Below are 13,633 nucleotides of genomic sequence, written 5' to 3' on the forward strand. Positions count from 1 at the left end.
AGCTGGAATAAAAAAGACAATCAAATGGAGAATAGTTAAGAGAATACAGCATCAGTCGTGCAAGTGTCTAAACAGTAAGTTTGTTTTCTCTGCGATTTAGTTGTCCATGCCAATGCGGATTTAAGGAGGTGATGATATTAAAAAGTATTAAGAACACCAACCTTATCAGTATTTGTTTCTGATCTCCCTCTCTCTGCGGAGTCCTGTGTCTGAATATCTCATCCAGATATACTGTACTGACTGTAATTTGCAGCCTCACCCTCTCCCGCTCTCTCTCAGTGTGATCTAAATTCAAATGTTTAATTTGAATGAAACAACAAAGTGGCAATGACAAATTGACTGACAAGTGAATGCCATATCAATAGAAAAACAATCATACTGACAAATCATATGGAAAACATATCAATAGATAAATGTATGTATGTAGCTTTACAAAAATGGACTCAAATACATACAGTGCATACATGAACATATGTAGAACATGACTGCACAGAGACAGACCTCTGTTCCATCCCCCTTATTAACAACTTGACCAAAATGCACCCCACTGCTATCCCTGTCCTTAACCAACACATTCTCACTCAGACCTCGTCATATATTTGCTTTCCACGTCCACATATGACGTGCAAGGTACCCTGGGTGCATTGGTTGTTGACATTCTGGGGCGCCATGTCAAGTTCTGCCTGTTACATGCATTGTCTTCTTTGAAAATACACTTCTGTTTTCACAGGAAATTTAACATTTACATGCAGCCTACGCACTACGTTAGTACAACACCGCAAATTGACGTTTTTTTTTTTTTTACTTCAACAACAAACACACATGGTTAGGTTTTTGGAAAAGAGAACAAGGTTTGGCTTAAGAATCTTACGGGATGCGAACATCCGCCCACCCCACTTGAACTTCCAGCGCCTTAACTTTCGTCTTTGTCCCGCTGCTTTACTCCTGATGCCGCCGGGTGCTGTTAAACTATAACAGAGATCGGCTGCGTATCATGCCGATGTTAAAGGATGCCTTTTTTCCTTGGTTTCTGACGCCGCAAGTCACTGCCCAAACACCAGATTTGGAGCCAACTACACTTATCCTTTTTTTTTGAGAGACGAACCGAAGACTGCCCTAGAAGCCTTTGCTTCCAGGAAGCCAAACAGGTGTGCACGACGAAGGAAAAATAAGAAGAGGCGAATGCCAGCGTGTTTCCGGCAGTCCTGAATCCTGGCTACTCCAGAAGACTTATCGTGAAATGCTGGCTAGCAGGACCTTCCAAGACAACCTCTTGGGGATTGTTGTAGATGAAGTCCATCTCGTTTCTAAATGGTAAGAGCCATCTGGTAAACTTACGCTAATGACATAGTAAGCTATTTGACATGTAGCTACAAGTAACAGGACAAATATATGTAGCTGTAGCCTGCCTTGTCTTATGAAGCCCACACAACTGACTGTGATTAATGGAGCGTCCTCTCCCATGTTGTTCCCAAGTTCTGATTACGAAGTTGATGGATAGTTTGATCAGCCCTAGTTGTTGTGTGAGGATCAATACGTTGTCACAATGGTTATGTCATAACTTTGTGATGTTCTCTGACATTTCTACCCGGGGAAAAGCTGTGAAATGCCTCAGTTAGTGCCGCACCTTGGGTAGGAAGGGTGCAGCGGTGAGGGCCCGACTCAGAATCTTTCTAGATATGAGTCTGGATTTCCAGGCTAGAGAATTATTACATTTCAACCCAGTTTCACTCCAAAGTCAGCAAAACCCATCGCTTGGGCAGTGACTTGCGGCATCAGACATAGACGAAAAAAGCCGCCCTGTAACGTCGGCATGATACACGATGGGCTGCTGTTATAGGCACTCAGCGTCTTCAGAGGGAAATGTGGTGGGACAAGAACAAAACTTAAAACTCTGATGTCCGTGGAAATGACTGTTTATCCAGTGTTGTGTTGTACGTTCATTCAGTCACTGGGGGTCAGTGTGTTAGCCTCTGTATGAATCGTCCTTTACATAAGAAAAAGTAGCAACATTACAGTGGCAAACATCTCCCTTATAAGTAAAGGTTATTCATCATACTTAATTACCTTCACTTTCTTCTTAAGTAAAGGTACAAATGTATTTGTCACAGCCTCTGCTTCAGCCTCCTCTCCCTCCTAGCCAGGAGTTCTCCCTCTCCTCCTCTCTCTCTCTGACTGTCCCTCTGATTGCAAGAGTGGGATCAGGTGTGCAATAGCTGGGCAGCAGCTGCAAACCATCTCTGCTTCAAATACAGAGCTCCAACTACAGCCTGCCACCAGACTGTAAACTCAGCTCAATTGTCAGTCTTTTTCCTCTTTTGATACTTGTTAAGCTTTTGCTAATACCTGTTACCCTTTGCACTTAGCATTCCCCCTGGTCTGACGCCTGCCTTGGAGCCCCACCCCTTCTCCACTTGGAAACCATCTTGATTCAAACCAGCTCCATTGTCTTCTGCTCCCCAGAACCCCTCTGCCAGCTCCCCCAGCCCTGCCCAGCTCAGCTACCATGCTCCAGTTCCCTACAAACCATTCACTACACACCATTAGTGCCCCGAGGGGTCATATTGAAGGCCTTTAAAGAGGTTTTGTTTCAGTTAATCATTTAGTATTTTCAAGTTTCAAACAGATGTCTTCTTAAAATAGTAATTCTAACATTGAAAAAGTCAATCAGCAGCTGGTCAATCTACATTTAAAAAAAAAAGAACAAACAATGAGTCTCAGTTGTATTTGCTTGAATATATGTTTATTACAATACAAAGCTCTCATTACAGAAGATCTTGGGGCAGCCTGTATACATGGACACAGTCATCCTGGAAACTTAGTCTTCTAACATTTTCAACAATGGTTGTAACTCTTTGTCAGGACCAGTTCTCCATGTTTATCATAAGAGTAGGAACATCTGCAAGGTCATCATCTTATTATTTACCTCCAGACACCCAGAGCCTCCTCACATAAAGCCTGCAGAGTGTGAGGGACTCTGGGGCCTCTCAGATTACCAAATCATGACAATGCATGAATCATACATTCCTTTATACTTGAGACATGTCTACTAAAACATCAGTTCAACAGTAATTTGCTTCATCAGTCCATTGGATGGACAGTTGACAGAATATAAATGATGCAAAGACAAAGTCTGATGTGTATTCGAGTCAAATAGCCAGTAACTGTTTGGTCAAGTTATTTTAATCACATCTTTGTGTTTCTTGTAAATACAGTCAAATCTCTTCACAGACAGTATCATGCTCATGAACTGAATCCAAGAAAATCAAATCTGAAAACAATTCCTGTATTATAATAAACATGTAATCATCTACTATACTCACGTATCACATACAGTTTATATGCGAATCCAGCATTTGAATATCAATACACACCATAATGTATAAAATGTTATTAAATATATGATGTGAAGTTTTAGTTTAATGGTAGGACAGTTGAAATATATGAAATGAAACTTCAATACATAGAATGGAAGTTAGAAAACATATAATGAAAGTTTTAATATGTGGAATGAACCTTGGCTATACGGAATGAAAGTTTGAGTATATGGAATCAAATTTGAATAAATGGAATACACCTTTAATATATAGAATAAGATTTAAATATATGAACTAAACCTTGATTACATCGAATGAAACATGAATATGTGGAATAAAATTTAAACACAATGGATGAAAGTTTGAAAATATGGAATGAACCCTAAATATATGGAATGAAACATTTATATAGAATGAAAGTTTGAATTCATGAAATGAAATTAAAATCTTTATGATATAAAAATTGAAAATATACAATACAATTTTTAGTAAATGGAATGCAACCAAAATATACAGAATGGAGGTATGAGTATATGGAATAAAATTTGAAAAAATAGAATGGAATTTTGAATATATGGAATGAATCTTGTATATATGGAATGCAACCTAAACATAGAGAATTAAAGTTTGAAACTATGGAATGAAATTTAAATTTATATGGAATGAACCTTGAAAATATACAATACAAGTTGTAATAAATAGAATGCAACCAAAAAGAATAAACATATAATTACATGGAGTAAAAGTTGAATATATGGAATAAAACTTGAATAAATAGAAAGGAATTTTGAATATATGGAATGAACCTTGTATATATGGAATGCAACTTACACATAGAGAAGTAAAGTTTGAAGCTATGGAATGAAATATGAATATATAGACTCAAACTTGAATATATAGAATGAAAGATTGAATATATGGAATACATACGATTATATGAAATAAATTGTGAATACATAGAATTACATTTTGAATATGTGGAATAAATTTTATTGCATTGAATGCAACTTGAAGACATAGAATAAAGGCTTGAATATATGGAATGAAATTTAAATATATTGATCACAATTTGAATACATAGAATAAAATGTAAAAATTTATGGAATGAATGTCGAATATATGGAATAAAATTTGAATATACTGAATGAAAATTTGAATACATAAGTTAAATATATGGAACAAACCTTGAATGTATTGAATGCAACATAAATATATAGATTGAAGTTTGAATATATGGGATGAAAGTTGACAATAGAAAGCAAAAGTTGAAAACATATTTTGAAGGTGTGTAAGTGTGCTTATGTTTGCATTGACACATATGTGTGTTTGCTTGTATGTGTGCTTATTGATATGTGTGCATTTATGTACATATGCGAAGGCTTTATGTTATGTATGCGCACAGACATGTATGTATGGATGTATGTAAGAGTATAAATGTGTTTGTATGGAGATTTGTTTATGTATACTTTAGATTTTATATATATGTATAATCCTTAATTTGCATTTTCTGTGGATGATGTTCTTTCATTTCTTTGTTTTTGATGTTGTATGGTACTGCAAAGTACTTTATAACTCAGGTTTAGAAAAGCACTTTAGAAATAAAATGTATTGTTATTATTAAGTTCATTATATAAAACTAATGTTTAAATATGTTAAATTAACCTTAAATATATATTATGAAGCTTGAATATATACAATGAAAGTCTGAATTTATGTAAAGAAGGCTTGGTATATGGACTGACAGTCGGATTATATGGAATTAAACTGTAGAATATTGAATGAAAACTGACATCATCAAGGTGCCATCCTGTGTTTTCATGTGATTAATCCATCCGGATGTTGCAGGAAATCTAGTGTCGGCAATCCTAAGCAATTAAAATCAATATCCTGGTAAATGCACGTGTGCCAAAAATAATGCCTCTATCTACAATCTTCACTTGTTCACATGACAGGACACAAGACACATTACTAATATCTTAAACTCCTTTGTTTAACCATTCAGATGGACTTCCAGCGGACCTGGCCAGGGTCGGACCAATCACAACTGTTTATCTAACATAAGGCTGATTTTAGACAACGACAAACAACTTGTGGAGACTTCATGCCTTACGCAAAATATCTGATGATGTATTTTTTGGCACACCACGAACACCACTGCAAGCATAAACCTACTGCAGTGAAGCGGAGGGCCACTGAGTTATTTTCGGAGACAACCAAGATGGCTACAGCTGTTGTAAAACTTTGTGTTGAAGCTGCTATAGCGTCAAATGGCGACAATCATTACAGGTATATTGATGCTACACCAGCACAGCTCATCTCTGAATGATGTAGCCTGTTTTCACATTTTACATTTGATAATGCCCCTTGATAAATAAAAAAATGAACAGAGCTTCCAAACTACCTCGTGTTTGTGAATTGGCCTGGTGATGTCAGGGTAGGTTTGATGTCTTATTACAGAGACGGATGCCCATGATAGAAGAGAAAATAAGCATGTTTTAATTACCAAAAGGACGTAATATAAAGACACCAGATATTTTTCTCAGGAGCAGGTGGAGAGCAAACCAGCAGATTTTAAATTGACAGTTGCTTGCTTCAGTCAGAAGTGATTTCATTTAACACAAATCTAATCATTAGGTGTTGTTCTTACAGCACGCTAATGTTCCTGCTCTGTGTAGAAACAGCAGAGGTAACACCAGGCTGCTGGGGAAATTGAGCCAGAATTCAACCATTGTTGAAATCATACACTCATTGTCATCCGACATCTGAACAAGAGTCCAAATCAGACTCACAAAACACCTCAACAGCAGCACCCCCAGTATGGCCCAAATAGTGTAGAAAGCTCTTCGCTTTGATTGGTCAACTCTTTCCTTGTCCCCGCCCTGTTCCCCTGGCCCTGGACGAATCAGAATGTGGAGAACAGAAAGGCTGCAGAAGGACACGACGATTAAGGACAAAATCAAGAGGCAGAAATCCACAAATAAGAAGTATTCGAAATGCATCAGACCTATCGCCCCGAAATAAATCAGCCACACACACCCGATGCTGATATTTCTGATTCTTATCCCTCTCTCTCCTCTCAGGCTCAGGTAGATAACAGGATGAACGACAGCCAAGTAGCGCTCCACACAGGTCAGGATGTGGAAGAACGTCTCCCCGTACCAGGTTAAAGCCCAAAAATGGAGCCCCACAAATAATACAAGGAAATGATCCAAAAAGACACCGAAACAGCAGAGGGCATTCCCAAAGACGCTTGTCAGCTCCATGGCGACCATGTGGTAGGTGAAGCTGTCTGAGTGAGTCATCGCTGCCATGGAGGTGGAGCGCTGTTGCTGCCATCGTTGGAGACCCAGGTAGAGGACGAGGATGCAGAGAGGGAGGAGGAGGAGGATCCTTGTGATGTAGTATGTGGTGAAGAGTAAGGAGCTTGGTCTGTTGAAGAGGCATGGCATGGAAAAGGGAGGATGAAGAAGGGAGTCATTGGAGGAGACATTTTCTGCCATATCTGGAAGAGAAAAAGACAGTCAAAAGGAGACAATGTATACATTACGTCTTTTCAATCACAGAGAAGGAATTCATCCTGTGTTTCTCTTCCTGTTGGTTCAAAGCCCAGATGAACCAACTGCACACTATGCTCAGCACTACAGGGCAGATAAACACAATTAGAGACTAGCTCGTGAACATAGTGGAACATTTAGCAGCTAAAGAGACAGATATTTCCCTCAGGAGGTGGGGGAGACCAAACCAGACCAAAAAGGAGAGTGAACACTAAACTTAAATGCATCAAGTGGACGGTGGTAATATGCACCAGTTGTTACACCTTTTGTCCCCAAGTGGCAAAATAACATGTTAATTTCTATTAATAAGTCACAGAAAAAATAACTTTGAACTTTGACGAACTTTGAAAATAATGCTGATTAATCACGTTCCCTGCTGCCCTTTGACCCAGTGCATCATTGAAGGCCACAGTAGCTTTGTCACATGATGGAGGCAGATGAGACGTCGCTGCTTGGCCCCATGAATGAAACATTTACATTTAAAAAACGCCCAGACGGAACTGTTGATAGGGTTTCTGCAGTGGAGGAATTCTTGTTCTATCAAGTAGTTCAAGGCTGAAATATCACCTCAACGCAAAGCATTCAGCAGACAATACATCAAGTGGGCCACTTCAAAAAATGACTGAACCCAAATGAAAGGAGGCTGGAGCACTCGATAGAATTGCAGAGCTTTTAATAAGGTGCAAACAGACTGACGTTTCGATGCTACTGCGTCTTCTTCAGAGTCAAACAGGTATTGATAGAACAATGGCAGTTAAATACACACATCCTGAAACCCAAACGGTCTGTCATTGGTAAATGAGGATGAGGGGAAATTAACCAATCCTGTTGAGGCACTCATCAGAAAAAGGGTGTAAAGAATCAGCAATCCAAAACAGAACACACTCCCGCTAAGAATGGTGAAGATGAGAGAGAGAAAAATAAATAAATAAATAAAAATATATATATATATATACATAAAATAAAATTATTATTAATAATAATAAAATAAAATAAAATTAATAATAATAATAATAAATAAATACTAATAATAATAAATTAAAATTACAAACAACCTAAAGATGTAACCCAATGTTTTACAGAAAACATGAAAAATTCAATTCTTCATTCAGTCCATGTGGTTCAACAGTGTTCAGTGTGTAAATCCAATGAGCTTCTCTTCTGAGGAGTTTGTTGACAATATCTCCACCTCTCTGTGGGGGGGAGACTTTTTCGATGCCGTAGAAGCAGAGAGAAGCACAAGAACCATGATTAGCTTTAACATAATGGCGTGCTATCGCATAATCCATGTTATGATTACGAATAGCAGCCTTATGTTCAGCTATCCTGGCTTTAAGAGGGCGTTTAGTCTGTCCCACGTAAACCTTACCGCATGGACATTTCAGAATGTAAATAACATGGGTAGTGCTGCAGTTGATAAATGAATTAGTTGTGTACTTTTTCCCCGTATGCGGATGACATAAATATTGAGAGTCAGTTGAGTTGGAGCAGTGGGTACAGTGACCACATCTATAAAAACCTAGAGGTGGGGAGGGCAACCACGTAGTCCTGGGAGAGGGGACACTCAAGACTGTATGGACCAGTCTGTCTCTTAATGAGCGCGCTCTTCTGAAAGAGACCAGAGGGGGTTCAGCACAGATCTTTTTGCAAATGCAAAGCATTCAGCAGTGAACCCAGAAGTCCGAGCTAGCAATAATGCCATCCTTTCACGTTAGCATGATACACGACCAGGCCCTGCGAGATCAGGGCGGAATGCGGTGGGACAACAATTAAAGTTAAGGGGGCATAAGTCCCATAAGAGTCGGTGTGGGTAGGACGGGCGGAGGATGGGTCCAACAACCACTGACTTTTACCCAGGAGGCCGGTATTCACCTCCCGCTAGATTGTGAAGCCAAACCCTGTTCTTTTTTCCTAAACCCAGCCACATGCTTTTGTTGCCTCGACCCAACCATGTGCGAGTGTGTTAGTAAAATATAACCGCATGCATTTGTTGTTGAAGGAAAAAAACCTTGATTCACAGTGTCCATGACCAAACGTCGATATGTGACGAGGTCGGAGTGAGAATGTGTTGGATGATTTGAGAAAAGACGGCTTATAGAAGATGGGAGACCAGAACTATACTGGTAAAATGTACCAAGAGATTATTATCATGTTATAATCAAACAAACAGATGACCATGTTACAGAATGATTTATCACTCCCTGTAACTAACATGTAGACTTGGGTGTACGTATGCACATACACAGTAAGAGCTTGAATGTTAATATATAGATATGTGCATAGATGTATGAATATAATGTGTACATATGGGTACATGCAGGTATTTCTGTGGGTTTATGTGTGTCAGTGTGTGTGCATGCAAGTATATAGAGATAAGTTATTGTATTCAATGTATAAAATGTGTACAGTGTATTAGCTACTAGAACGTATTCTCTATGGTTATTATACTGTGGACTATTTTATACTTTTTAATTAATTTTCTTTTTAACTCTGACAGAAATGTTTCTTTGTAATGAACTGTAAACTAAAAAGCAAATAAGCTGTATATATGAAAATGGTCCTGAAAAAGTAAAGTACGTCTTTCATAAAAAAAGAAGATGAAGATATTTAATAGTATTAAGACCACCAACCTTATCAGTATTTGTTTCTGATTTTCCTCCGTCTGCGTACTCCTGCGTCTGAGTATCTGATCCAGATGAATCGCAGCCTCACGTTACCTCTGTCTGTCTGAAAGTTAACTCCAAAATAAAATCTTATTTGAATAAAAACAAAGTGGAAATGACAAACTGAGTGACAAATGAATAACGTATGGATAAACAGTTGTAGTAACAGATCAGTTGGAAAATATATCCCTACCCTACATGTACTCCTTTATTTGATATTTGATATCCATTATTGATAAAGATTGGCAGCTTAGGCTTTGGCTTTAGACAAAAATGCTTGTTAGTATTAGTGTAGTTTTATTCTAATTTCAGTTGACGACAACTTCGAAAGTTTTCAACCAGTTTTAGTTGATGAAAACTTTTTAGACGAAAAATTGTAGTCTACTATTAGTCAAAATGTTTTTTTCTCTCACTGATCATTATTTGAAAAGCTCAAAATCTCAGACAATGAGACTATAGATAACTCATAATGTGTACTGCTAATGTGAAATAACCATAATGTGTACCCAGGTTCACTGTAAACTCCGATTTATCTGTCTCTCTGTTAAGAAGCAGAAGCAGCACCGACTATTTATTGGAATTTACCAACTCATCTGCGCTCGCATGGCATTGAAAATCTTTTTATGTTAATAAAATTAATACATTATATAGTAAGATAAACCTTGTTTTCTGTCTGTTTCACTCATCCACACCGATGTGAATTTAACAATGATAAAGAAATTACAACACCAACCTTGTGAGTGTTTGTCTCTGGTCGTCCTCCCTCTGTGGACTCCTGTGTCTGAGTATCTGATCCAGATAAACTGTACTGACTATATATCGCAGCCCCACATCAAAGCTCCCCTCCTTCTCTCCCTGTCTCTGTCTAAATTAGATTTAAATTCAAATGTTTAATTTGAATAAAAAACAAATTAACTTAACTTGTGGCAATGGCAAACAGACAGATGAATACCTTATTGATGAATGAACGATTGTAGTGACAGATCAAATTGAAAATATATTAAGATATAATATACATAAATGCATCTATGTTAGCAAAAGGACTGGGAAGTTTAAGTTATGTTAAAGGTATATGATGCAGGACTTTCCTGGAAAATAATGTACAGACTCATACATATAATTGTTTTTCCAAACAACTTTTTATGTCGGGGCTTCAGGACACTTGGATCACTACGGATGAGCAGTACGGAGATATTTTGTGGTTTCAATTATGTGTTTTTGGACGTTTGAATCTGGGGCGCTGTCAGCCTCCATTAGGTGGAGTTGTGCTGCTACCCACTCTCCCCTTGGATCTCCGCAAGTGATGTGAGGACTCTAAAACTTCACCTGAGCCTCCCTCGGCATATGGGTGAGTAGATAATGGCTGAATTTTCATTTTTGGGTGCACTGTACCGTTAAGAACATCTTGTGGACCATGGACTCAGCAATTAACTGATAAGAATTTTGTGGTCAAGGGTCAAGGTCAATGTGACCTTGCATCCGCCTCATTCTTGTGAACACAATCTCAAAACAGCCGTGAGGGAGTTTCGTCAAATTTGGCGCAAATGTTCACGTGGACTCGAGAATTAACTGAGTAGATTTTTGTAGTCAAAGGTCAAGGTCACTGTGGCCTCACAAAACATTTCTTAGCCATAACTCAAGTGTTAATACACTAATCATGACAAAAGTTTACACAAATGTATGATGTGTGATGACATTTAATATCCAAAAGGTCAAAGGTCAACATCACTGTGACATCATAATGTTCTGCATAAAACACTTTTCTGGCCATTACTCAACGTCATATCTCAGGAACAGAAGGGGAGACATTTGGTCAGAGACTGAATTGGTGACACTGATCTTGCATGTCCATCCTTAAACTGTGCTGATTGTATAGATCTTCTGTGCTGCCAGGGGAGAGACATGTGTGAAGCATGTTTTCACAGACATGGATGTAAACTGTAAGTGCAACTTGAATGGTTCATAGAGGTATACATCCACAAGCCCATAACTGTGGTCGGGACATCCCTGAGCACAACATGCCTAGATTGGGACTTAAAGGATAACTTCGGTATTTTTCAACCAGGGCCCTATTTCCCCATGTGTATGTGCGCGTATGATTCATAGGTACAACTTGTTTTAAAATTGGTTCAGTACTGAGGGAGGCGGATGCAGCCGGCAGCCGCGAGGTAGATATGGGGTCAAATGCGTCTCGTATAAGTTTGCGCATTAAAAGTGCTTTTTTTCGCAACTGACCGGTTCAGATCGCCAGTGTTATCTCTGTATATAGCATACTAAGCTTTTCCCTGACCCTTCACCTCCTCCCAACTGTGATGTCATCTCACGAGAGCTTTGCTTGTTCCCGGAAGAAAACAGGGTACGATATATATGAGGGCAAAGTATGCAACAGTAAATGTGCGTCTCGGAGACAATTCTAGGTATCAGTATTACATGCATAAAGACATATTAGTTATACTTACTTGATGGATAGTTGACCAATTGGTCCCTGTGGTTTTGGCCGCCTCCTCCAATTTATTTTGGGCACATGAAAAAAGGTATCCAGCACTGCCCTGTTGATCAGAGGGGGGAAATCCTCTAATGTAGTTTCACAGTGTTTGGTAGTTTCTGTATCATCCCAGGACACATCGAGACCATGAATACTGGGCAGCAGGTCCCACTCGTCCTCTGTGGGCATGGAGTCACAGCAACCACAGGAGCACCACCACTCCTCAGAGATTTGCGCTCGCGCAGCCGCTGCTTCACCCTCGTCTGCTCATTGGCCCTCTCTCTCTCTATCCACGTCTGCTCTTCAATTTGTAGGAGCTCCTCGTCCGTATACTCGGGCTCAAATAAGTAATAAAAGGGCTCATCTTCATTCTCAAAATCGGGTAAATATGCAGCCATGATACCGATGCAGTAAAACTCTCAACTGTACCACGGGACAAGCAGCGCTCCTCTGTTTTCTTCCGGCAACAAGCAAAGCTCTAGCGAGATGACGTCACAGTTGGGAGGAGGTGAAGGGTCAGGGAAAAGCTTAGTATGCTATTTACAGAGATAGCACTGGTGATCTGATCTGGTCAGTGGCAAAAAAAAAGCACTTTTAATACGCAAACTTATACGGGACGCATTTGCCCCCATATCTGCCTTGTGGCTGCCAGCTGCATCCGCTTCCCTCAATACTGAACCAATTTTAAAACGAGTTGTACCTATGAATCATACGCACACATACCCATGGGGAAATAGGGCCCAGGTTGAAAAATACCGAAGTTATCCTTTAAGAGGATAGTGACAAGGTGACAGATCGTAAGCAGTGCACATCCAAGAGGAAGTGAGGAAAATCGATGACACAGCATTGCGAAAATGCAAATATGGCGAGACAATTTGCCAAGCAGAGCAATTCAACCAGAGAAAAAGACTTTATAATTAACCATGTATCAAAAACAAATAAGGATTATAGGATTGATTTAAGCATAATTAATATATGTTAGCAAAAATAAACGTGTTTTACTTATATATGCCCATTAATGCATTTGTCTACATTTGAAAATGTTTGTGCCAAAAAGGGATATCTCACTCGTTAGCCTTTTTTCATTTTATTTATATTGTTGCATTACTGACTAGTCAGCCTGCTCTCACTCCAAAGTCGTCGAAATCAGGCGCTTGTGCAGTGACTTGTGGCGTCAGACATGACATAAGAGAGCGGTGTTCGCGTCCCAAAAGACTCTAAAGCCAAACCCTCTTCTTTTTTCCTAAACCTAACCACGGGCATTACTTGTTGGAGGGAAAAAAAAGTCAATTTGTGGTGTTGTACCGATGTAGCGCTTTTATTTTGAAAGAGACTGCATGTAAACTGTACATTTCCTGTGAAAATAGAACTGATTTACCAAACGTCAACATATGATGAGACTGGAGTGAGAATGTGTTGGACTGGTGCACACACCACTGCACACTATTTGTGTCCAGCTTTAATATCTCAGCTCATTTTCAACAGACATCTTCTTAACGTAGTAACTGTAACATCTGAACAGACGGCGGCATCAGTTTCAAATTTTTCAACAACACATGAAAGTAGCACTTCATTTAGATGAAAAATAAAACAAATGATAATGCTTAGTTGTCC

The 13,633-nt window shown here is 39.0% G+C and overlaps 1 protein-coding gene across 1 annotated transcript; it reads right to left on the reverse strand.

Moving 5' to 3' along the window:
• Positions 1 to 5,507: 5,507 nt before the first annotated feature.
• Positions 5,508 to 6,802, reverse strand: LOC144459856 (uncharacterized). The gene has a single exon (XM_078164632.1). It carries the CDS (start codon positions 6,764 to 6,766, stop codon positions 5,948 to 5,950), a length of 819 nt encoding a protein of 272 aa, XP_078020758.1. The 5' UTR covers positions 6,767 to 6,802; the 3' UTR covers positions 5,508 to 5,947.
• Positions 6,803 to 13,633: the final 6,831 nt, after the last annotated feature.

Source organism: Epinephelus lanceolatus, chromosome 22 (assembly GCF_041903045.1).
Source record: "Epinephelus lanceolatus isolate andai-2023 chromosome 22, ASM4190304v1, whole genome shotgun sequence".
NCBI classification, from domain to species: Eukaryota; Metazoa; Chordata; class Actinopteri; order Perciformes; family Serranidae; genus Epinephelus; species Epinephelus lanceolatus.